This window comes from Medicago sativa, chromosome 2, assembly GCF_051527215.1.
Source record: "Medicago sativa cultivar Bolivia chromosome 2, Bolivia_mono, whole genome shotgun sequence".
Taxonomy (NCBI): domain Eukaryota; kingdom Viridiplantae; phylum Streptophyta; class Magnoliopsida; order Fabales; family Fabaceae; genus Medicago; species Medicago sativa.
In genome coordinates, this window is record NC_140750.1 from 3,920,136 (window position 1) to 3,947,354 (window position 27,219).

At 39.9% G+C, this 27,219-nt stretch overlaps 1 protein-coding gene across 1 annotated transcript in view; it reads left to right on the forward strand.

The window, feature by feature from the left end:
* Positions 1-27,219, forward strand: part of LOC146943741 (uncharacterized) — a 39,901-nt gene that overhangs the window by 8,343 nt on the left and 4,339 nt on the right. Inside the window, exon 3 of the mRNA XM_085747733.1 lies at positions 3,216-3,222. Coding sequence (XP_085603859.1) covers positions 3,216-3,222 — 7 coding nt within the window. The remainder of the gene's footprint in view (positions 1-3,215; positions 3,223-27,219) is intronic.

Sequence of the window (27,219 nt, forward strand, 5' to 3'; positions counted from 1 at the left end):
AGGCTAAACCGAGTGTTGTCTCGAGTTTTAGTCGTCACGCGATACTACACTCAAGTTAGACCTTCCGCGAATAATCTTGGAGCGAGTGTTGTCTCGTGACACCATGATATACGTCGGAGAGGTTGCAACTTGGGAACCTTTTTAGAACCCGGTTACTATTATCCTAAAGCCCTAGATTCACCGGACGCCGTGTCCACCCATGACTCTTCGACTTTGAACTTCAACCCACCATGTTTTCTCCGAACTTGAACATAATCATGCATTCATGCATACATGCATACATGCATAAACTTTTTCCATGCATTGTTATCGAAGGGCTTAGACAAGTTGAATTTGTAAACATTGTAGGAATGAAGAAGACTAATTCCTACAAGTTCAAGGAAGTGGATTTGGCTAGTTTGAGAGATTTGGCACTCAAGATTGAGGATCCGACTGGTTTCCGACGTCGTTACGGGGCTTTACTTACTATTCTCCAGACGAATGTGGATGAGAAGCTTGTGCACACTCTAGTGCAGTTCTATGATCGGGACTATCGGTGCTTCACTTTCCCCGACTTTCAGCTGGTGCCTACTCTAGAGGCTTATTCTTCCTTGATGGGTCTATCTATTGCTAAGGGGGTACCTTTCTCAGGACCTGAAAATCCTCCCACTCCATTGGTTGTTGCTAAGGATCTCTATCTCAAGACCACCGATGTCTCCAAGAATCTTGTCACTAAGGCGCGTATCCGAGGGTTCACTTCAAAGTATCTACTTGAGAAAGACAACCTCAAGACCACTTGTCAGGACACTCTTGAGGCTATTCTTGCACTTCTCATCTATGGGCTTATTCTCTTTCCGAATCTTGATGACTTCGTGGACATGAATGCTATTATGATCTTCCACTCCAAGAATCCGGTTCCTACTTTGCTAGCTGACACATACCATGCTATTCATGATCGTTCCGGCAAGGGTCGTGGATACATTCTTTGTTGTGTGCCTCTTCTCTATAGGTGGTTTATTTCGCACCTTCCGGAGTCTTTCCACGACAATCCGGAGAATTGGTCTATTTCACAGAGGATTATGGCTCTCACTCCTAATGAAGTGGTTTGGCTTACTCCAGCTTCTAGAGTTAAGGAAATTATCTTCGGTGGTGGGAAGTTTCTTAATGTACCTCTTCTTGGTACCCGGGGTGGAATCAACTATAACCCGGAGCTCGCTTTGCGACAATTTGGTTTCCCGATGAAAGAAAAGCCCATTAATCTTGCTACCTCTCCCTACTTCTTCCACTATTCCAATGCTCCCACCGGAATAAGAGAAGATTTCATGGAAGCTTGGTCCAAACTTCGGAAGAAAGAGGTGAAGCACATGGGTGTAAGGTCCGATGTTGCTCATGAGGCCTATACACAGTGGGTGATAAACCAAGCTGAGGAGATTGGTATGCCTTACCCCTTTATGAGATATGTGTCTGCATCTGTTCCTACCATACCTTTGCCTCTACTCCCACCTACCCAGGAGATGTATCAGGAGCATCTAGCTATGGAGAGTCGAGAGAAGCATCAGTGGAGGGCTAGATACTATGAGGCTGAGAACTTGATCATGACTTTGGATGGAAAGGGTGAGCAGCAGACTCATGAGGTCTTGACACTGAAGAAAGAGTTAGCTAAGGCTAAGAGAGAGATTGAAGAGAAAGATAGGTTGCTTATGAGGGACTCCAAGAGGGCTAGGGGTGCCCGTGACTTCTACGCACGATACTGCAGCTATGAGTCTGAGTCTGAGGATGATGCTTCCACTTCCTATGCTTGAGGATTTATTTTTCCTGTTGTTATTTCCAGTTGTTTATGTTGTTTTACATTTCAAAGTCTATCCCTTGGCTTAGCATTTCAAAGGGAATCGTGTTGTAAAACTATATGTTGGTTGTTTGTTTCCCGTTTATGTTGATTGTTGTTTAGTAATGTTTACAAGTTTCTAGTTTGTCTAAAAACCCTTCGATAACGCATAAAAAGAATCTTTTCGCATATGCATTTACACATTTCATGCATCATATGCATTCATCGGTCACAAAAAACTTCTCTCGTGCTCATTGCCTCCTAGTTTTGTCCGCCGCAGTCTGAAAAGTGGCTCGTACTCGCAAAGTCTACCAACCAGATAGAGTTCATCAAACAAGATTTCACAAGAGAAGAATTATGGCTAACTTTGAAGAGGAAAATGCTCAGCTCCGTGCCGAACTGGCTGCCATGAAAGAAGACTTGGCTAAGGCTCATGACGCTATGTTCGCTATGATGGCTGCACAGGAACAACCAGCCATATCTATTCCAGCTGCTACTGAAACAATTCCATCTATCCCACTGTCTACTGTGGCTACCGATGCTCGGTTTGTTATGCCCAATGGGCGTCCTTATGGGCTCTCAGCTTACTATTCTCCTAATACTGCTGCTGGTGTCTCTGGTTTTGCTGGTCAAGGACAGATTCCTGTATCCACTGCTATGCCTCAGGTAACTACTGTTGTTACCGACCCTATTGTACACACTGTGCAACAGGTGATTGATGTTGATACTCCGCGCGGACAAGATCCTGCAATGGAAGCTATGAAGAGACAGTTGAGGGAGTTGGCTGGAGAACTCCGTGAAGTCAAGGCTAGCCGGGGAAACAATGGTGCTCCTGCTAAAGCTCGTGATCTATGCTTGGTATCCCGATTTGAGGTTCCTAAGAAATTCAAAGAGCCAGAATTTGACAAATACAATGGGACTTCTTGTCCACACAACCATGTTATCCGGTATGTCCGAAAGATGGCAAACTACGCAGATAATGACGCACTAATGATCCACTGCTTCCAGAGTAGCTTGACAGATGATGCAGCTGATTGGTACACTAGTGTGAGCAAAGACAACATCCATACTTTTGAGGAACTCGCTGCTGCTTTCGAAAGTCATTATGAGTTCAACACTCGGCTGAAGCCAAATAGGGACTCCCTTAAGTCCTTGTCTCAGAAGTCAGATGAAACCTTCCGTGAGTATGCTCAGAGGTGGAGAGGGGCAGCTGCCCGTGTCTCTCCTCGACTTGATGAGGAAGAATTAACACAGACATTCCTGAAGACTCTGAAGAAGGAATATAAGGAAAGAATGATAGTTTCTGCTCCAAACAACTTCTCCGACATGGTCACTATGGGAACTCGTCTAGAGGAGGCTGTCAGAGAAGGTATTATTGTCTTTGAGAAGGGTGAATCCTCAACTAGCGCACCTAAGAAGTATGGTAATGGCCACCATAAGAAGAAAGAATCCGAAGTAGGGGTGGTATCTGGTAATCAGTTTACACCTGCTAATACCACTCAGTTACCTTTGCCCTACCAATACATGCAATACTCTCAACATCCTTTCTTCCCGCCATTCTACCAACAATATCCTTTGCCACCGGGTCAACCACCAGTGCCCGTTAATGCCATTGCTCAACAAGTACAACCACAACCTCCCGCTCAACAACAGCAGCAGCAACAGGGTCCTCGGCCCAGGACTTATTTTCCACCAATACCTATGCGGTATGCTGATCTGCTCCCAACTCTACTTGCTAAGGGACATTGTGTCACTAGACCAGGCAGGCCTCCGCCTAATCATTTGCCTCCTAGGTTCCGACAGGATCTTACATGTGAATTCCACCAGGGCGCTCAAGGCCATGATGTTGAAGGTTGCTATGCTTTGAAATATGTTGTGAAGGATCTGATAGACAGAGGGAGGTTGACCTTTGAGAATAATGCTCCTCATGTCCTCGACAATCCACTTCCAAACCATGCTGCTGTTAATATGATTGAGGCTTTCGAAAGAATTCCTGTTCCTCAAGAGGATCCCATGTTGGATGTCTGCAATGTTGTTACTCCTTTGGTACCGCTACATGTCAAACTTTGTCAGGCTTCTTTGTTCAATCACGATCATGCTTCTTGTTTAGAATGTCTTCAAAATCCTATGGGTTGTGGTATAGTGCAGAATGATATCCAGAGTCTGATGGATGACAAGCACTTGATTGCCAGTGATGTATGTGTGATTGTGCCAGTGTTTCATGATTCTCCCGCTGAAAGTGTATCTAAGACAAGGAATGTTGAGCCCTTAGTGATCAGGTTACCTGGTCCAGTGTCTTATGCCTCTACAAAAGCAATTCCTTACAAGTACGATGCAACCATGATTGAGAACGGAGTGGAGGTGCCTCTGGTATCCCCAGCTACAGTTGACAACGTTGCTAGTGAAATTACAGCCCTGAGAAGCGGGAAAGTCCGTCCACCCTTGTTTCAAAAGAAGGTGGTCACACCTATTGCCACCATAACCCCACCAGTTGATCCTCCTATTGACAAGAACACTGGCCCATCAGGTCAATCTATTGAAGAGTCTAATCTGGATGAGATTCTGAGGCTTATTAAGAAGAGTGATTATAAGATTGTTGACTAGCTGCTGCAAACTCCGTCAAAGATATCCATCTTGTCTCTGCTTTTGAGCTTAGAAGCTCACAGGAAAGTGTTGATGAAAGTACTTGAACAAGCTTATGTTGATCACGAAGTCTCTGTGGATCAGTTCAATGGAATAGTGGGTAATATCACTGCTTGCAATAACCTGGGGTTTGGTGACGATGAACTCCCCGAAGCAGGGAAACACCACAACTTGGCTCTGCATATCTCGGTACACTGCAAGTCCGACATGATATCCAATGTGTTGGTAGACACTGGATCATCTTTAAATGTAATGCCCGAGTCTACACTAAGACAATTGAGCCATCATGGAATCTCTCTGAGGGGTAGCAGCTACTTGGTTAAAGCTTTTGACGGATCTCACAAAGATGTTCTTGGGGAAGTAGACTTGCCAATTACCATTGGTCCGGAGACATTTCAGATTACTTTTCAAGTCATGGACATTAATGCTTCCTACAGTTGTCTCCTCGGAAGACCGTGGATTCATGACGCTGGAGCAGTCACTTCTACTTTGCATCAAAAGCTCAAATTTGTGAAGAACGGTAAGATTGTCACTGTACATGGTGAAGAAGCATATCTGGTTAGCCAAGTGTCATCTTTCTCTTGTGTTGAAGCAGGGTCCGCTGAAGGGACGTCATTTCAAGGCTTGACTGTTGAAGGTGCAGAACCCCGGAGGGCTGGTACTAGTATGGCTTCATTGAAAGACGCCCAGAAGGCTGTTCAAGCAGGGCAAGCTGCTGGCTGGGGCAAAGTGATTCAGATTCTGGAAAACAAGCGTAAAGAGGGCCTCGGATTCTCCCCAACCTCTGGTGTTTCAACAGGAACTTTCTACAGTGCTGGGTTTATCAATGCTATTGCTGAAGATGCTGCTGAGAATAGTTATGTGCCTACATTTGTTGTACCAGGAGGCACCGTGAGAAATTGGGAGGCCATTGATGTTCCTTTAGTCATGCATGCTTCCATGTAATGTGTCTTGTTGCTCATGTTTTTTGTTTTCAAAATAACAATCCTTTCGTTCTGCCCAAGGCGAAAGTGATATCATTGTAAGGGCATGTTTGTTTCGGCATTGCCGTTATCAATAAAAGTTGTCGTCTTTCTCACGACTCTTTGTTTTTTTTACTTTTAGTGCCTTTTCCTTGGAAATACTGGTAATGCCAGAAAAAACCAAAACATCTGTATTTTCTTATTAATTTCAAAAATCTGCATAAAAAAACATTTTTCTAAAAGTCATCCCAATCATATTATGCAGATTGAACCACAATAAACCCGTTGAACACAGTGACCCTATGGTTCCTCCAAATTTTGAATTCCCTGTATATGAAGCTGAAGATGAGGAGGATAATGAAGAGATACCGTATGAGATCACTCGACTGCTTGAGCAAGAAAGAAGAGCCATTCAGCCTCACCAGGAAGAGATTGAGCTCATCAACCTGGGTACTGAAGAAAACAAGCGAGAGATCAAGATCGGTGCTGCACTTGAGCCAGAAGTGAAAAAGAAGATCATTCAGCTTCTCCATGATTATCCAGATGTCTTTGCATGGTCCTATGAAGATATGCCGGGTCTAGATCCCAATATTGTGGAACATCGGATACCGACAAGGCCTGAATGTCCTCCTGTCAAACAGAAATTGAGAAGGTCTCATCCAGACATGGCTCTTAAGATCAAGGCTGAAGTGCAAAAGCAAATTGATGCGGGTTTCCTCATGACAGCTGAATATCCTGAGTGGATTGCCAACATCGTACCAGTACCAAAGAAAGATGGGAAAGTTCGAATGTGTGTTGATTACAGAGATTTGAATAAGGCCAGTCCAAAAGATAACTTCCCATTGCCTCATATTGATGTGCTTGTCGACAGTACTGCTCAGTCTAAAGTGTTCTCTTTTATGGATGGTTTCTCTGGCTATAACCAGATACGGATGTCTCCTGAAGATAGAGAAAAGACGTCCTTCATCACTCCGTGGGGAACGTTCTGTTATAAAGTAATGCCATTTGGCTTGATAAATGCTGGTGCTACCTATCAAAGAGGTATGAAAACTCTATTTCATGATATGATTCACAAAGAGATTGAGGTATATGTTGATGATATGATTGTGAAGTCAAGTGATGAAGAGCAGCATGTGGTGTATCTGAAAAAGATGTTTGAAAGATTGAGAAAGTACAAGCTGCGATTGAATCCTAACAAGTGCACATTTGGTGTAAGATCTGGAAAGTTGCTAGGCTTCATTGTCAGTCAAAGAGGCATTGAAGTCGATCCTGACAAAGTCCGAGCCATCAGAGAGATGCCGGCCCCTCAAACTGAGAAGCAAGTCAGAGGTTTCCTCGGACGTCTGAATTATATTTCAAGATTCATATCTCACATGACTACTACTTGTGGCCCAATTTTCAAGTTGCTCAGAAAGAATCAGCCTGTTGTATGGAATGATGAATGCCAGGAAGCTTTTGATAACATTAAAGAATACTTGTTGGAACCACCTATCCTTGTCCCACCAGTGGAAGGAAGGCCTTTGATTATGTATCTGTCAGTGTTAGATGATTCTGTGGGTTGTGTCCTCGGTCAACAAGATGAGACTGGTAAGAAAGAGCATGCTATCTACTATCTGAGCAAGAAATTCACCGACTGTGAGACTCGGTATACAATGCTTGAAAAGACTTGTTGTACTTTAGCTTGGGCTGCCAAACGCCTGCGTCATTATATGGTGAATCATACAACTTGGTTGATATCCCGAATAGATCCAATCAAGTACATCTTTGAGAAGCTTGCTGTTACTGGAAAGATTGCACGTTGGCAAATGTTGTTGTCTGAATATGATATTGTGTACAAAGCTCAAAAAGCAATCAAAGGAAGTGTCCTTGCTGAGCATCTTGCTTGTCAGCCTCTTGATGATTACCAGCCAATTAAATTTGATTTCCCTGATGAAGAGATTATGTATCTGAAAGCAAAAGACTGTGAAGAACCACTGATCAATGAAGGGCCAGATCCCAATAGCAAGTGGGGATTAGTATTTGATGGTGCTGTTAATGCTTATGGTAAAGGAATTGGAGCCATCATTGTAACTCCGCAGGGGCACCATATTCCTTTCACCGCTCGAATAACTTTTGAATGCACGAACAACATAGCTGAATATGAAACATGCATCTTGGGCATTGAAGAAGCCCTTGATCTGAGAATTAAGCACCTCGACATCTATGGAGATTCTGCACTTGTCATTAATCAGATAAAGGGTGAATGGGAGACTCATCATGAGAAACTGATCCCTTACCGTGACTATGCCAGACGTCTGTTGACATACTTTACCAAGGTTGAGCTGCACCACATCCCTCGGGATGAAAACCAGATGGCTGATGCTCTTGCTACTTTGTCTTCCATGTTTCGTGTGAATCATTGGAATGACGTGCCCGTAATCAAGGTGCAGCGTCTTGATAGACCCGCTCATGTGTTTACTATTGAAAATATGACAGATCAAGCTGATAAAGATGTGAATGACAAAAAGCCTTGGTGTTACAACATCAAACAATTCTTGCAAAATCATGAATATCCGCCTGGTGCTTCCAACAGGGATAAAAAGACCTTGAGACGATGGGCTAGCAAATTCCTTCTGGACGGAGAAATCCTATACAAAAGGAATTATGACATGGTCTTGCTGAGATGTGTTGACAAACAAGAAGCTGAGAAGTTGATGCATGATGTACATGATGGTACTTTCGGGACCCATGCTTCGGGTCACACCATGTCAAGGAAACTGTTAAGAGCCGGCTATTACTGGATAACTATGGAGCGTGATTGCCACAAACATGCCAAGAGATGCCACAAATGTCAAATCTATGCTGACAAGATTCATGTGCCTCCACACGCTCTCAATGTTATATCTTCCCCATGGCCTTTCTCTATGTGGGGCATTGACATGATCGGAAGAATTAAGCCAAAAGCTTCCAACGGACATCGTTTCATTCTAGTGGCAATTGACTATTTCACCAAGTGGGTTGAGGCTGCCTCCTATGCAAATGTGACCAAGCAAGTGGTTGTCAAGTTTATCAAGAATAACATCATCTGTCGATATGGTGTTCCCAACAAGATCATCACTGACAACGGTTCCAATCTGAACAATAGCATGATGCAAGCTTTATGTGAAGAATTCAAGATTGAACATCACAACTCTTCTCCTTATAGACCTCAGATGAATGGTGCAGTCGAGGCCGCTAACAAGAACATCAAGAAGATTGTTCAGAAGATGGTTACTACTTACAAAGACTGGCACGAAATGCTACCTTTTGCCTTGCATGGTTACCGTACTACAGTGCGCAGTTCAACCGGGGCAACCCCTTTCTCTTTGGTATATGGTATGGAAGCAGTTCTCCCTCTGGAAGTGGAGATTCCATCTCTTCGAGTGATCATGGAAGCAAAATTAACTGAGGCTGAATGGTGTCAAAGTCGGTACGACCAATTAAATTTGATTGAAGAAAAACGTATGGATGCTATGACTCATGGACAGTTGTATCAAGGGCGAATGAAGAATGCTTTTGACAAGAAAGTCCGACCTCGAGAATTCAAGGAAGGCGAACTTGTATTGAAAAGAAGGATAAGTCAGCAACCCGACCCAAGGGGCAAGTGGACACCTAATTATGAAGGACCTTATGTTGTCAAGAAGGCTTTCTCTGGTGGTGCTTTGATTCTTACACACATGGATGGTGTTGAACTCCCAAATCCTGTTAATGCCGATATAGTCAAGAAATACTTTGTCTAAAAAGAAAAGAACAGCGTGGCAGGTCGAAAACCCGAAAGGGCGGCCTAGGCAAAAATGCGCTTTCCGGTGGATCGAAAACCCGAAAGGGCGGTCCAGGCAAAATTAGGGACAAAAAAAAAATGAATATGAAAGAGCTCGCTGAGATTGTACGCAACTCAGGCAAGAATGAGCGCCTCGATGAGCCGAAAACCCGAAAGGGCGGTTCATGCAAAAATGAGGTCAATAAGAGACAAGTAACTATATCCGGCAAACCACCATCACCCCTTGGGGCATCTGCAACTGTCAATGATCATCTTCATCAGAGGCTTCTGTACTTGTGAATTCAAAATTTCTATGAAATGTAGCGGTCATCGTGTTCAATGTATCACCAACCAATAAAATTACCATTTTCCAAGCTTTGTAAATCCGTGGAGTCATGCCTTTGGCTGACTCTCACTCTTCTACATCAATTTGAGCCTGTGCTATTTGTTTGAAATTCTATTTTTCTTTCTACTCTCAATGCTATATACAAAATATTTTCTTTCCATTTTGATAATGTTAATGTCTGAAACAAACATCTTTTGAAAATTGAAAAATCTTTTCCTGTCTATTTTGAAGGCAAACCTGGGCAATATGGTACATTTCAATGAAACATGCATGAATAAATGAATGACAATGTCCATTTCAATACATGTTACGAGCAGGTTACTCCCCGAGATGATCTGTGGTCAATGGCAAGAATGAAAAAACAGAATGAAAATGAAAAAAAATTGATTGAAAAAAATGCAAATGAAAAGCTCGCTAAGTCGAAAACCCGAAAGGGCGGCTTAGGCAAAAATGAGCACCCCGCTGATTGACAACCTATGAAGGCAATTCAGGCAAAAATGGGGCAGTGAAAAGAATTTTATTCCCCGGTGAATCGAAAACCCGAAAGGGCGGTTCAGGCAAAAATAGGGACTGAAAAATGAAAGAACGAAAAATAATGAAAAGCATTGACCACAGATGCGAACATCCAATGTTTACCCAGCACTGACACGCCTAGCAACGGCGACCTGTATCCAAGAACTTTCCAAGGGTCCCTCCCTTTACAAGTTTTATTGCCCTCAGCCATGGTTTCGATACGTCTCTCAACGACGGTTTCTCCAAAGAGGTTTTCCCATGTGAATATGTTGCAGCACGAGCCACTACGTGCCCAATCTTCCAATGTTTTGTCTGCCTTTGTGAAACTTCTCTGTCAAGTTACAAACCAATCATGCATTTCAAGCATTCATACGTGCATAATCATGCATTTTATGTGCTCATACATTCGATAATCTTGTTATGCCATATATACATGCTGCATTTCCAATTCCAATTTCCAATCTAAATCAGTTTCCACTTCCAATTCTAATTTCAAATCAATTCCAATCTCAATTCCAATCCAAATTCCAACTGTCAAACTCAATTTCAATTTCAATTTTAATTCCAATTGTCAAATTCAATTTCAACTGTCAAATTCGATGCAATCTCAACTTTCCAATCTCAATTTCAAATCATTTCAAACCTCAAATTCGATGCAATCTCAACTCTCAAATATCAATTTCAATTCAATCCAATCTCAATTCGAAGCAATCTCAATTTCAATTTCAAATCAATTTCCAATTTCAATCCAATCTCAATTCGAAGCAATCTCAATTTCAATTCAATCCAATCTCAATTCGAAGCAATCTCAATTTCAATTTCAATGTCAATTTCCAATTCAATTCAATTTCAACTCTCAATTCAATGTCTATGTCTATGTCTCTAATCAATCTCAATTCTCAATCTCTCTTTCAATCTCAAACTTTCAATTCAAATCAATGTCAATTCACTCTCAATTTGCTTTTGGGCCAACAAAAATGGTCATGTCTATTTCCAAATCAAATCAATGTCAATTTACTCTCAATTTGAATTTTTCTAAATCCAATTTCCAATTTGTATCTTGTTAATCGGTCAAGTGGCAAGTTCGATCCAAAGAACAGCTTGTACCTGTTTATATGCCTATATTTCCGGTCAAACGGCAAGTTCGATCCAAAGAACAGTTTGTACCCTTTGCTTATGTTTTGTTATCGGTCAAACGGCAAGTTCGATCCAAAGAACAGTTTGCACCTACTTACATGTTGTGGTATTGATCAAGCGGCAGGTTCGATCCAAAGAACAACTTGTATCTACCCTCTGTCTATATCTCCGATCAAGTGGCAAGTTCGATCCAAAGAACAGCTTGTATCTGCCTATATGGCTATGTTTTCAATCAAGTGGCAAGTTCGATCCAAAGAACAGCTTGTATCCCTCTCTTGTTTGTATTTCTTGGTCAAGTGACAGGTTCGATCCAAAGAACAGCTTGTACCTACCTTTTGTTTGTATTTCCTTGGTCAAGTGGCAGGTTCGATCCAAAGAACAGCTTGTACCCATCTCTTGTTTGTATCTCTCGGTCAAGTGGCAGGTTCGATCCAAAGAACAGCTTGTACCTATCTTTTGTCCCCTGGTTTGTCTACCCTGTCAATGTCTACCTAAATCCCCAGTGACATGACATGCTCCATAGACTCCAGTTGTTTGTCTTGCATTCATAATCAAAATATTGCATGGCATTCATATTTTTGAAAATCTAAAAACGTATTTTTATGTCCAAAAGCAGTGCAAATGTTAATATTTAAGTATCTTCGTCCCGTCAACTCAAAGACTTCGTCTCTTGACTCTCCGGACAAAGAAACTTAAATAGGGGCAGCTGTTATACCCTAATTTTGGACCTAAAAATACTTATTCAATTCTTCTTTTCTTGCATTATAAGTCATTTGAACTGTCTCTGATCAATTGCATCTTTCTCTGCATTTTATTTCAATGTTATTTGCAAAATTCATGAAAAAGGGTATTTTAGTCATTTCCTGCATTCAACTCATTTTAATCCTTGAAAATTGTTTGAGTCTTTTAAATTGGTTTGTATAAGTCCTTGTTTCAATCTCATGTCAAAATTCATTTCAAAAAATATCAGTTGAGTCATTTTCTAGTCAGTTTAGCCCCTAGGGGCATTTTAGTCATTTCCCATGATAAAATCTCTTTCAATCTTTAAGAATTTGTTTGAGTCCTTTCAAATAGTTTGAATAAGTCTTCATTTCAATTTTATGTCAAAATCCATTTCAAAAATTGCATTTGAAGTCATTTTGAGTCAGCTTTGCCCCTAGGGGCATTTTAGTCTTTTCATGTGTTAAAACCCTGTTTTATTCTAAAAAAATTGTCTCTGAGTCTTTTAATTCGCTTGTATGAACTCTTGCTTTAATCCCTTGTTAAAAAATCCATTTTGAAATTGCATCTGAGTCATTTTCAGTCGTTTTAGCCCCAGGGGCATTTTGGTCATTTCACACGAAATTTCGGCAGAGAGAGGTTACTTTAAAGTACCTCATTTAAGCCATTGGTTCGTTTTAGTCCGTTTTGTCAAATTTTAATCGTTTCACTTTACGTTATTTTCCGATTACCAATTTTAATTCATTTTATTTTTATTTTATTTTATTTTTTTATTTTTAAGTCCTAAAATTCTAAAAATTGCATTTTAGTCCATATTTGTCCAAGTCATCTGTTCTGTACACGTGTCAGTGTCTTATTTGTCCACAAAAGTTTGTTACAAAGTCATGCCACATGTCATGTTCATATTGGTCCAGGCATTACTGCATCAGCCTATATAATCCAGTCATCAGTCAAAGGGTCAACAACACCATACATTCAGTGCCACATCACAGCACAATCAGAAATTCAAACACATTCTTCTCCCTCCAATTCTTCACTTAGAATACTTTTAGGACTTAATATTTTCTTTCAAAATAGCATTTAAAAATAAAGCGCGCGCGTAGAAATTAAAGACGGTTCCTATAGGTTACTATAGTCGTTATGGGTGCCTAACACCTTCCCGTAGCGAAAACAACTCCCGGACCTCGATTCTCAAGGGTTTTGCTTACTTTTTCCCTTCCCAAGAAAAAATAAGATATCACCGGTTAAAAAGGTTCAAACGTAATCAATGTTTGACACCCGAAAACCAAGATAAAACATGGCCAAGCGTTGTTCCCCCTGGGAATCGATCCCGGTATTCCCCGGGTACGTCCTTGGAAGTAGCTCTTTGCCACTAGAGCCCAAGCAACTTGGTTATAATGATATGTTTTTTTAAGGTCATAACATGTTGTAATTGTCATTAATGAGCATTAGAACATATGGCGTGTCATTATGCAACTTTAAAAGGAAAAACTGCACTTAAAATGCATTAAGAGGTAACATAAAACTTCAAAGTAAAAACATGTCTCCACTGATATATGCTTTGTTAGTGTTGTCTCCACTACACTTTTCTTTGCGTACTCCTTTGTTGTTGTTTTTGAAGCAACACAAGTCAAATACTGCTTAGAATTTTGGGATGACGAGTTTAGCATCAGGGTGCAAATGACATGGACGAGACAAATATTTTTATAAAAGTTTCTTAGACAAATAATTTATCTCAAATGGTTGTGAGATCAGTTATCTCTCTTTTTCTCAAAATGAAAAGCTTATGCAAAGGAAGTGGAGAGAAACTACTCATGTTATTGTTGAAGATGTGAAGAAAAACAATATTTCACTAATAAAAAATAGGGATAAGGGTGATACATTTGAAGACTATTACACATTAAGAAATTTATCACATTCCAACCTTGATGACAAGGTTGTTTTCAAGGGGTGTGTTTTTTAGGATATAGTACATGCTGATTAGAGTAGTTTAAGTAGTTAAGAGGAACTTTTTTTAGGATATAGTAAAGAACAAACTAAGAGTTACTAACTCTACGATACCATTCAAAATTTTCCATATTTTTTAGGCTAAGATGTTTAAATATAAAGGATTCTCATATAAAGCTAATATTTTTTCTTTCTCTTCAACGTGCACACATATGCATGCAAAGGTGTTAATATTAATTTTGTGACTTTACATTTAATATGCAGATCTGTGTATCAGAGACGATGACTTGAAGAACCCGTGTTTGATTGAAATTGAAATGCTACTTCAGGAAAACGGACGGTCGCTTACTGACTTCAAATCTATGCCCAGGCCAAACGCAACAGACATGCCAACTTTAACAAACAAGCTTATCGTTGATGAGCTAAATTACAACTAAGATTAACTGGAAAAGACACACGCTGATATGCTATTGATGTTGACTGATGAACAAAGATGTGTGCATGACAAGATCATGGAGTCCATTGTGTTGGAACAAAATGTGTTTAACAATGAACCTTAAAGAGTTTTGATGATAACAAGGTATTAAAAATTGTAAATTGGACTAGCTAATATTTGTTCAAGTGTACAGGACCATAATTATAAAGTCACATCATCATTGGTTCTGAATGAGCAAATAAAGAGCAAAAGAAAATGAAGCTTAGATGATTCTGAAGGCAAAGCGCTCCTGAAGTCAAGCTGCTCCTGAAGAAATAGCGCTCCTGAAGTAAAGCTGCTCCTGAAGAATAGTGCTTCTGAAGACAAGAGGTCCAGAAGCCACATCATCAGAAGCTGCGTCATCAGAAGCTGCAGAAGTCATATCATCAGAAGCTGCCTCATCAGAAGCTATTTCACCAGAAGCTGAATCTCAACTGGATTTGCAAAAGATTCAAGAATTGAAGAATTATCAATGCAAAAGCTGTCCATTGGATTCGAAAACACAAACAAAGGATTAGTGGAATTTTGCAACGGTCATTTCAAAGATGTTTGAAGGCTTGTGCTTGCATTTTGGACGAAAGCGTTGACATTGTACTTTGTACGAATTGTACAACCACGTTCTCCACTACTCTGTTTTGTGTCCACGCTTCAAGACAAGAAAACAGCTCCAGAATACGGTCTCGCCTGCATATATGTTCCTTTGGATAAGGAATGGATTTCAAATTGGTTCTTCATAGGACAACAACCAAATCAGGCAAAAGATCATTGGTGAAAGATCAAGCTTCAACTAACGACTCTTTGGTGTGCTGGCAATTTCATAACGTCTCTTTCACACCTCTATATAAAGGAGTGAAGACCTAGAGAATTGGTAATGCAAGAACGCTAAACGAAAGACTCACAAGATTTTCACAAGTACCAAACCTCTGCTGAAATTGTTCTGCATTCACTTAGAATTTCTGTGTCTCAAAGTCATATCTTAGAAATTCTTAAGTTCATTGAGTCTGTATCTGATTTGTATTGTGAGCACCACTGATTGTATATCAAGTGTTCAACCTTAAACAATTTTCTGTGTAATTTTGTTTAGTTAGGAAGTCTCTTGCAGTTGTGCTTGAGCAGGAAGTCTCTTGATTGTGTTCTTGAGCAAAGGAAGTCTCTAGCTTGTGTGCTTGAGCAAAGGAAGTCTCTTGCTTGTGTGCTTGAGCATTTGTAATCAGATATTACTCATAGTGAAATCTCCTTGGAAGTGCAAGGGGGACTGGACTACTTCCGGATTGTGGAAGGAACCAGTATAATTGCTTTGTGTCGTTCTTCTTCTCTCTCTCTGTTTTATTCCGCTGCTTTTAGATTCTGATTATCACTTCAGAAGCTGTCTCACCTAGCTTCTGATCAGTGTGTTCAGTTTTTAGGAGAAACGAAGAATTTTTCAAAACACAATTCAACCCCCTTCTTGTGTTTTTCTCACCTTCAATTGGTATCAGAGCCTGGTTTGTTGTGTAACACTTAACCGTGCAACAGTCAAAGATCTGAGAAAAACATGTCTACTCCTCCTCCTACTGGTTCTAGTGATACTAGCTATAAACATGTCTCACATGATTATAGTGATAGTAAGAAAACCAGTGTTGGAAAAGTTCCAAAGTTCAATGGAGATGCTGAAGAGTTCTCTTGGTGGAAGACCAACTTTTACAGTTACATCATGAGCCTGGATGAAGAATTATGGGATATTCTGGAAGATGGTGTTGGTGATTTAGTCCTTGATGAAGAAGGAGCTGCTGTGGATAGAAAGAAACATACTCCAGAACTGAGGAAACTTTACAAGAAGCATCATATTATCAGAGGAGCCCTTGTCACTGCCATACCCAAAGCAGAGTATATGAAGATGAGTGACAAATCCACTGCTAAAGCTATGTTTGCTTCTCTTTGTTCAAATTATGAAGGGAGCAAGAAGGTCAAAGAAGCAAAGGCTCTCCTGCTTGTACATCAGTATGAGTTATTCAAGATGAAGGATGATGAAACTATTGAGGAGATGTACTCAAGGTTTCAAACCTTAGTTTCTGGGCTACAGATTCTAAAGAAGAGCTATGTTGCTTCTGATCATGTAAGCAAGATACTCAGAAGCTTACCTGCCAGATGGAGACCAAAAGTGACTGCCATTGAGGAAGCTAAAGATTTAAACACTTTAAGTGTCGAAGATCTTGTTAGTTCTCTCAAAGTTCATGAGTTAAGTCTTAATGAACATGAGTCTACTAAGAAGAGTAAATCAATAGCTCTTCCATCCAAAGGCAAGTCATCAAAAGCTCTCAAAGTAGTTGAATCTGAAGAGGAAGAACAGTCAAGTTCAGATTCTGAACCAGATGCTGCTGAAATGGCCATGCTCTCAAACAGACTTCAATATCTGGCCAAGAAGAACAGAAAGTTTCTCTCCAGAAGGGGTAACTCCAGAAGCTCAAAGAAAGAAGATCAGAAGGGATGCTTCAACTGTAAGAAGCCTGGACACTTCATTGCTGAATGCCCTGATCTTCAAAGAGAAAAGTCAAAGGACAAGTCAAAGAGGTCTACATTCAAACCAAGCAAACTCAAGAAGCAGATTAAGCAGAGTTTAATGGCAACCTGGGATGATTTGGGTAGTGAATCTGGATCTGATAAAGAGGAAGCTGATGAAGATGCAAAGGTAGCTGTTGGGTTGGTAGCAACAGCAACTTCAGAAGCTGGATCAGATTCAGACTCAGAAGATGAAAACGAGGTATATTCCAAAATTCCCAGAGATGAACTTGTTGAGTCACTTAAAGAACTTCTTACACATTTTGAAGTAAGAACCAATGAGTTGAAGGATTTAAAAGAAAAATATGCTGATTTGGTACAACAGCAAAAATCAACTCTATTGGATCTGAAAGCTTCTGAACAAGGACTTAGGGGCTTTGACTTCATGTGTAAAACATATGAAGATCAGCTCAGGTTCTTATGTCAGAAGCTACAAGAAAAGTGTAATGAAAAACCTTTAAGTAACCATGAAATTGCTCTTGAAGATTTTATTATATCTGGCATTGACAGAAGCAGAGTAGCTTCTATGATTTATAGCATTTACAAGAACAATGGCAGAGGAATTGGTTTTCCAGAAGTGAAACTTGAGAAAACCAATCTAAAATCTTGTTGTGAATGCATCAAGGAAGGTCTGAAAACATTCTTTGTACCAGAAGGGGCTGAGTTGGAAACTGTTGTTCAATCAGAACCTGAAGCTTCTAGTCCTAAGGCTAAGATTACTTCAACGCCAAAGAACTCTAAGTCAAAGGCTATGATCAAATCTGATTCCAAGACTTCAAAGGTCAGGATCCTGAAAAGATCAGAACCTATTCCTCAAAGTCTGGTGAAACCAAAATCTGGGGTTCTGAAGTCTAAGTTTCAGAAGAAGATAGTTACTGCTTCTGAAGTACCAAAACCTAAGGTGATGGTTAATCAGAAGCAACCCAACTCACAGCACAAGGTACAAGAAGTGAAGAGTAAAGCCTTAAGTACTAACCTTCCAGGACCCATAGAACAATGGGTACCTAAATCTAAAAATGTCAATGATGCAGGTATGTCTAAGAGCAGTGCCAAAGCAAAGATCATGGTACCTAGACAGCGGTTGCTCAAGACACATGACAGGAGACAAGTCCATGTTCCTCAGCCTAACAATGAAAGAGGGAGGAAATGTGAAATTTGGGGGCAACCAGTCAGGCAAGATCATAGGTACAGGAACTATTGGTAATTCCTCTACCTCAATTAATAATGTATGGTTGGTAGATGGTCTTGAACATAACCTTTTGAGCATTAGTCAATTTTGTGATAATGGTTATGATGTGCTTTTTGAAAAACCCAACTGTACAGTAATCAACAAGAAAGACAAATCCATTGTGTTCAAGGGAAAGAGAGTTGACAATGTCTATAAAATCAATTTTTCTGAACTGGCTGATCAGAAGGTGGTTTGCCTACTATCAATGAATGATAAGAAATGGATGTGGCACAGAAGGTTGGGACATGCTAACTGGAGGTTAATCTCTAAGCTTAGTAAGTTACAACTTGTGAAAGGGCTACCAGACATTGACTATCATTCAGATGCACTCTGTGGTGCATGTCAGAGAGGGAAAATTGTGAAATCATCTTTTAAAACCAAAGACATTGTTTCAACCTCCAGACCTTTAGAATTACTCCATATTGATTTATTTGGACCAGTGAGTACTGCATCCCTATATGGAAGTAGATATGGATTAGTCATTGTTGATGATTACAGCAGATGGACTTGGGTGAAATTCATAAAGAGTAAAGATGTTGCGTGTGATGTATTCAGTAGCTTCTGCACTCAAATTCAATCTGAAAAAGAATCAAAAATTTTGAAAGTCAGAAGTGATCATGGTGGAGAAAATGAAAATGAGCCATTTGAAGCTTTTTGTGAAAAACATGGAATTTTCCATGAGTTCTCTTCTCCTAGAACACCACAACAAAATGGGGTTGTAGAGAGAAAGAATAGAACTTTACAAGAAATGGCCAGAACCATGATTCATGAAAACAATTTACCAAAACATTTTTGGGCAGAAGCAGTGAATACAACATGCTATGTTCAGAACAGGATCTATATTAGACCTATTTTGGAGAAAACAGCATATGAACTCTTTAAAGGAAGAAAACCCAATATCTCTTATTTTCATCAATTTGGATGTACATGTTACATTCTGAACAACAAGCTCTACCTAAAGAAATTTGATGCCAAGGCCCAAAGGGGAATCTTTTTAGGTTACTCTGAAAGGTCAAAGGCATACAGAGTGTATAATTCAGAAACACTTTGTGTTGAAGAATCTATGCACGTTAAATTTGATGACAAGGAGCTTGGAGATAAAACTTCAAAGCAAGGTGAAAGTTCTGCAGAGATACAGGTTCCTGAAGCTACTCCAGAACCTGATCAGATAGCTGAGTCTGAAGATAGTCCAGAAGCTGAACCCACATCAGAAGCACAAGATGAAGCTGCTTCTGATGAAGCACAAGATGGCTCACATCAAGCAGATCCTCCCAGAAACACATTCAAACACAAGTCTTCACATCCTGAGGAGCTAATCATTGGAAACAAAGATAGTCCAAGAAGAACAAGATCACATTTCAGACAAGAGGAGTCAATGATTGGACTAATCTCAATGATTGAACCTACAACAGTTGATGAAGCACTTTCAGATGATGGATGGATCCTAGCTATGCAAGAAGAGTTGAATCAATTTCAAAGAAATGATGTGTGGGATCTGGTACCCAAACCTCAGCACAAGAACATTATTGGAACAAAATGAGTATTCAGAAACAAGCTGAATGAGCAAGGTGAAGTAACAAGAAACAAAGCCAGGCTTGTTGCACAAGGGTATAGTCAACAAGAAGGCATTGATTACACTGAAACGTTTGCTCCAGTTGCAAGATTGGAAGCAATCAGGTTACTTCTTTCCTATGCAGTTAATCATGGCATAATATTATATCAAATGGATGTCAAGAGTGCTTTTCTAAATGGTGTCATAGAAGAAGAAGTGTATGTCAAGCAACCTCCTGGATTTGAGGATATTAAATATCCTGACCATGTTTTTAAACTGAAGAAATCACTATATGGCTTGAAACAAGCTCCCAGAGCTTGGTATGATAGACTAAGTAATTTCTTAATCAAAAATGACTTTAAAAGAGGACAGGTTGATACTACACTCTTCAGAAGGACCCTTGGGAAAGATATTCTTGTTGTGCAAATATATGTTGATGATATAATATTTGGTTCTACTAATGCATCTCTTTGCAAGGAATTTTCTGAGTTGATGCAGGATGAATTTGAAATGAGCATGATGGGAGAGCTGAAGTTCTTCCTTGGCATTCAAATCAATCAATGCAAAGATGGAGTCTATGTTCATCAATCAAAGTACACAAAGGAGCTTCTGAAGAAGTTCAAACTTGAAGATTGTAAAGTGATGAACACTCCAATGCACCCTACGTGCACCTTAAGCAAAGAAGATGAAGGAGCTAAAGTAGATCAGAAGCTGTATAGAGGTATGATTGGTTCTTTGTTATACCTCACTGCATCTAGGCCAGATATTTTATTCAGTGTATGCTTGTGTGCAAGATTCCAATCAGATCCTAAAGAATCTCATATGACTGCTGTCAAGAGAATCTTCAGGTATTTGAAAGGAACAACTAATCTTGGACTCCTTTATAGGAAATCCTTAGATTATAAGCTAATTGGATTCTGTGATGCTGATTATGCTGGTGATAGGATTGAAAGAAAGTCAACCAGTGGCAATTGTCAATTTCTGGGTGATAATCTTATATCCTGGGCTAGCAAAAAACAAACAACTATTGCTATGTCTACAGCAGAAGCAGAATACATTTCAGCTGCAAGTTGTTGTACACAACTACTCTGGATGAAACATCAGTTGGAAGATTATCAGATGACTGCTAACAGTATTCCCATTTATTGTGATAATACTGCTGCTATTTGTTTGTCTAAAAATCCAATTTTGCATTCAAGAGCGAAGCACATTGAAATCAAACACCATTTTATCAGAGATTATGTTCAAAAAGGAATTTTAGATATACAATTCATTGATACTGAAAATCAATGGGCTGATATATTTACTAAGCCTTTAACTGTTGAAAGATTTGATTTTATAAAGAAAAATTTGAACATGCACTTTGTATCTGATTAAATGCTTGCTTGCTCCTGAATAGGATTTTAGGTTCTGAAGTTAGTTCAGAAGCGGTAGTCCATCAGAAGCTCTTTATTGAGGTTCTGAGGAAAACTCGCTTCTGATGATGACGTCAGCATCTGAAGTCCAGAAGCTGGATTTGTTGCTTCTGAATAGTTGAATTAGTGGAAACGTTGGAAGTTACATTTTAAAAAGTAACTTCTGGCCCACTAACTTGGTAGTCACTCTGTGAACTTCTTACGTGGCCTGTATGTGTTGGTGTATAACTAAAAGGGCAATGATGATTTAATAGCTTTGAAAGTACTTTTCACGCGCCCCCAATTTTGTCATTAATGTTATGTTTGTTTGTCTCTTTTGAATTGCAATCGTTTTACTTTTAACACTTTGACAATTCACACACTACTCACTCACAACAAACACATTTGCTCTCAAACCTCTTGTGAAGTAAGCGCATTCTCTCAACCTTAGAACCCTAAAATCTTTATCTTCTTCAAATCTTCGTCAATCATCAAATGGCATCATCAAGCTCAAAAGTTTCAGAATCTACATCAAACAAGCAAAGCGTATCAGAATCTGGGTCCATCTACAAAGAGAAGACTATGGATATTCCATGGAAATCCTTAATCGTCCAAGTAGAATCGCCAGTGGACTTCACTTCACTCAAGAAGTACGAAGTGGACATGGAAGGCTACGTAGAAACTCAGAAACTGTCTGGCTACTTCAACATGCTAAATGGGCCAACATATGTGAACTTGGTCAAAGATTTCTGGTTAAGGGCTGAAATCGTCAATAGAAAGCCTGTGAAGGCAGCAGATAAACCAGCTGGGTCGAAGAAAGGAAAGAAGGAGATTGAGTTGAATCCCACTTCCTTCAGTAGCCTTGAGATAAGGTCTGAAGTGATGGGTATTCATGTAATCATCACAGAGGAGATAGTTGCTAAAGCTTGTAGAATGGATGCAGAAGGAAGGTTTCAAGAAATTGTTAAAAAGGATGATGTCCTTCTGCAAAACTACTACAACACTCTTCTGGGTGGAAACAAAGATGCTAAGCCTTCTGAAATGGAGATTCACAATAGAATGTTGGTGAAATTCAGCAATGATTGCTTCTTTCAAAGAGCAGGTGGGTCTGATCAACCCAACAACCAACAGAAGCTAGCAATCTATTTCATGACCAATCTGGAAAAGATAAACTTTCCAAGATATGTATTGGATCATCTCTGCTGGGCTATTAATGAAAGCACAGTCAAAGGAAGGAAACAAGTGCCCTATGGAAGATTGCTCTCTGAGATCTTTTATCAAGGGAAAGTGCTGGATTTGTTGAGAAGAACAAGGGATGCTTCTGATAAATGCTTCGAAGTTTCTACTGCAGAGAAGACTATCAGTAGCAAGACTTTGCATTCAATGCACTTTTTCAAGACAACTCCTAAAGATGAGAAATGGTTGGAGTTGACCACAGAAGAATCTGAGATTATCAGAGACTTTCCTTCCATAGTTAAGGAAAGTAATCCTGAACACTTAGCTAGATTAGTAGCTGAGTACGTCTTGGAGGAAGATGCGAGGTCTCAGGAGGAAGCTGCTCTTGCTAAAGGGAAAGGCAAGAAGGCCAAAGCAGTTGCTGTGTCAGAAGCTGCTGTTTCTGATGCACCTAAAGGGAAAAGGGCCAGAACTAGTTCTGAATCTGATGCTGCTCCTACTAAAGGAAAGAAGGCCAGAACCAGTACTGAGTCAGAAGCTGCTATTGCTAAAGTTGCTAAGTCTGAAGCTAAACCTGTTTCTATCAAGGATAAAGGAAAGATGCAGAAGATTGGTGCTGCTTCTATTCCTCAGAAGAGAAGAAAAGGTAAGGCAGACTTGGTAATCACTCAAGAGCAGCTGGAGGAAGCTCTTGAAGAAATGGAAAAAGAAGAGGCTGATCCCAAGCTGAAGAAGAAGAAGGCTCCCCTTCAACTTGTGAGTCCTATGGTTGAGATGACTCCAATAAGGAAAAGGATGGCAGATGAACGTGCTTCTGAACTTATTGCAGACAAAAAGGATCTAAAAGCACAATACACTCATCAAAGAGATGAAAACCTCAAGGCTTTGGGATTGGAAGACTGTGATAGGTTCTACAAAGATAAATTGGCTGAAGTAAGAGCCATTGCTGGTAAGCCCACTGAAGACAATGAGGAAGACGATATGATGCTCATTTTTGAAAATGCTCTAGAAGAGGGAACTTCAGAAGTAGTTCCTCAAGCTGCTGATCCACAGAAGATCACTTCTGAAGCTGGCCCTGCAGATCAGGTAATTCAGATTCCAGTCACCTCTATCCCCATTTCACCTTCTTCACCATCTGTACCTGAACCAATAGAAGACACTTCTGTCTTAGACAATCTTGCTCTCCATTACTCAGGTGAGTTACCCATAGACAAATCTACTTCAGAAAAGGCCTCTGAAGCAACTCCAGAAGCAGCTGCTTCTGAAAACGTTGTTTCAGAAAACCCCCATCAACAAACACCTGAACCACATAAACCCACAACACCCCCACAATCACCAACAGCTACCATTGACCCCCAACTCAACACTCAAACATCAACTTCACCACAACAACCACCAACTGAAATTGAACACTCCCCACAACCAACTCCCATGGATGTTGACATCTCTCTAGTCAATGTTCAAGCCTCAACCTCTACCACTCACATTGCCTCTGACCAGCCTTCATCTTCAAACACTCAAACACACTTTACCATTCCAATTCCTAACCCTGTTCAAGATCTGGAAATCAGTGATTCTGATCTTGAAATCCTTGAACAACCACCCACAAACATCCTGGAATCTGGATATATTAATTCTGAGCTTCTGACAATCCTTAGTAGATTGCATAATCTTGTGGATCAACGAAGGACAATTGATCTCACAAGTGCATATGAAGACTCCTGGGCATCTCTTCAGAACCGGGCAGCTGAGCTTATTGAAGAGATCAAGGCTAAATGCATCAGAGTCAAGCAAGCATCAGTCAGAAGGTTAATGGAAAATCTGAATCAGAGTCTTAGAGTAAGAAGTTCTACACTGCTCCTGGCAAACCAGCCTTTCTTCTTAGAAACGGATTACTTGACCAGAGAAGCAAGGTTGTGTAAGCTTCTGAAGAAACAGATGGCACAGCAGCAGCAAGAAGCTAGAGAAAGGGAACAAGCTCTTCTCCAGAGGCAACAACAACTTGAAGAACTGTTGCAGAAGAAAATTGAAGAGATGGAGAAGATGAAGAAACAACAACAAACCAACCCTTAGTTGCACACCCATGTGTTTTTCTTTTTGTTTGTTGTTTGTTTTAAATTCCTAGTCCTTGCTTCTGAAACCATTCTGTTTTAATTCTCTTTGCTTCTGAATGCTTACTGATTCTGACTGTTTAGCTGCTTCTGATATTTTAGATATTCATGTTCATATATTTTTGATCTGATTAATTTCTTGTATACTCTCTTTTGATTAATTTCTTGTATACTCTCCTTTTGTCTTTTATGTTTTTTTTATTTTTTTTGATAATGACAAAAGGGGGAGTATATGTGACAAGTATTTAAAGGCTCTGAGCCCCATTAATGGCATTTGAAATTTTTTGAAAAACTTCTATCATTTTTTTTACCTTATTGGTATAAGCTATGAACGAACGAAGGAGTATCAAAATTCAAGTAAAATTAATTGAACCATTCTTCTTATCTATAAGTTAATTCTTTCAATGATTCAATTTTGTTTTTAAGCTCTGATATTTTTTATTGTGCGAAAAATGAATTTAATTAACCTGGATAGAACTTAGGGGGAGCTTACAAACCTCACCTTAAATACTATCAGACTCAGGGGGAGTTTGAGCTTACAAACCTCAGATTCTGAGCTTACAAACCTCAGAACCCCAAAGTCAACTTGTTAATTAGATTAACAACAATTGATCAATTTTAAATACTTTTGTTTGTCATCATCAAAAAGGGGGAGATTGTTGGAACAAAATGTGTTTAACAATGAACCTTAAAGAGTTTTGATGATAACAAGGTATTAAAAATTGTAAATTGGACTAGCTAATATTTGTTCAAGTGTACAGGACCATAATTATAAAGTCACATCATCATTGGTTCTGAATGAGCAAATAAAGAGCAAAAGAAAATGAAGCTTAGATGATTCTGAAGGCAAAGCGCTCCTGAAGTCAAGCTGCTCCTGAAGAAATAGCGCTCCTGAAGTAAAGCTGCTCCTGAAGAATAGTGCTTCTGAAGACAAGAGGTCCAGAAGCCACATCATCAGAAGCTGCGTCATCAGAAGCTGCAGAAGTCATATCATCAGAAGCTGCCTCATCAGAAGCTATTTCACCAGAAGCTGAATCTCAACTGGATTTGCAAAAGATTCAAGAATTGAAGAATTATCAATGCAAAAGCTGTCCATTGGATTCGAAAACACAAACAAAGGATTAGTGGAATTTTGCAACGGTCATTTCAAAGATGTTTGAAGGCTTGTGCTTGCATTTTGGACGAAAGCGTTGACATTGTACTTTGTACGAATTGTACAACCACGTTCTCCACTACTCTGTTTTGTGTCCACGCTTCAAGACAAGAAAACAGCTCCAGAATACGGTCTCGCCTGCATATATGTTCCTTTGGATAAGGAATGGATTTCAAATTGGTTCTTCATAGGACAACAACCAAATCAGGCAAAAGATCATTGATGAAAGATCAAGCTTCAACTAACGACTCTTTGGTGTGCTGGCAATTTCATAACGTCTCTTTCACACCTCTATATAAAGGAGTGAAGACCTAGAGAATTGGTAATGCAAGAACGCTAAACGAAAGACTCACAAGATTTTCACAAGTACCAAACCTCTGCTGAAATTGTTCTGCATTCACTTAGAATTTCTGTGTCTCAAAGTCATATCTTAGAAATTCTTAAGTTCATTGAGTCTGTATCTGATTTGTATTGTGAGCACCACTGATTGTATATCAAGTGTTCAACCTTAAACAATTTTCTGTGTAATTTTGTTTAGTTAGGAAGTCTCTTGCAGTTGTGCTTGAGCAGGAAGTCTCTTGATTGTGTTCTTGAGCAAAGGAAGTCTCTAGCTTGTGTGCTTGAGCAAAGGAAGTCTCTTGCTTGTGTGCTTGAGCATTTGTAATCAGATATTACTCATAGTGAAATCTCCTTGGAAGTGCAAGGGGGACTGGACTACTTCCGGATTGTGGAAGGAACCAGTATAATTGCTTTGTGTCGTTCTTCTTCTCTCTCTCTGTTTTATTCCGCTGCTTTTAGATTCTGATTATCACTTCAGAAGCTGTCTCACCTAGCTTCTGATCAGTGTGTTCAGTTTTTAGGAGAAACGAAGAATTTTTCAAAACACAATTCAACCCCCCTTCTTGTGTTTTTCTCACCTTCACATTGGTTCTGACGACGGTGGTTTCTTTTTCTTATATGGTTACGGTGGTACTGGAAAAACCTTTATATGGAAAACATTGTCGGCGGTTGTTAGAACGAAGGGATTAATTGTATTGAATGTTGCATCCATCGGTATAACGACTCTTCTATTACCAGGTGGATGAACCGCGCACTCGATGCTGACAGTCCCTATTGAGATTAATGAGGCATCATCGCTTACAATGGAAAAGGATAGTCCTAGGGCAGACCTGGTGCGTGCTGCAAAGTTGATAATTTGGGATGAGGCTCCAATGATGCACCGATGGTGTTTTGAGGCAGTTGACCGATCAATGCGTGATATCATGTCCAAGAATGATCCCCTAAACGAGTTTAGACCTTTTGGTGGAATGATAGTAGTTTTAGGTGGTGATTTCAGGAAAATATTGCCGGTTGTCCAAAAAGGAACGAGGCAGGATATTGTTGATGCCCCAATCAATTCATCAAAGATATGGGCTTATTGTAATGTGTTAAGGCTTACTCTTAATATGAGATTGGGTGCATCTTCGGTACCTGTAGAGCAGGAAGAAATTGCTAATTTTGGCAAGTGGATACTATCAATTGGAGACGACAACGACGCTTCAGATGAGAATGGTGAAATGAAGGTAGAAATTCCTGAATATTTGCTCATATCGGACACAACAAATCTGTTGATGTCACTTATAGACTTTGTGTATCCCGATTTGAATGATAACCTTGGTGACGCGCTATTTTTCCAAGAAAGGGGAATACTCGCACCAACGCTTGGTTCAGTTGAGCATGTTAATGAATATATGATGTCACTG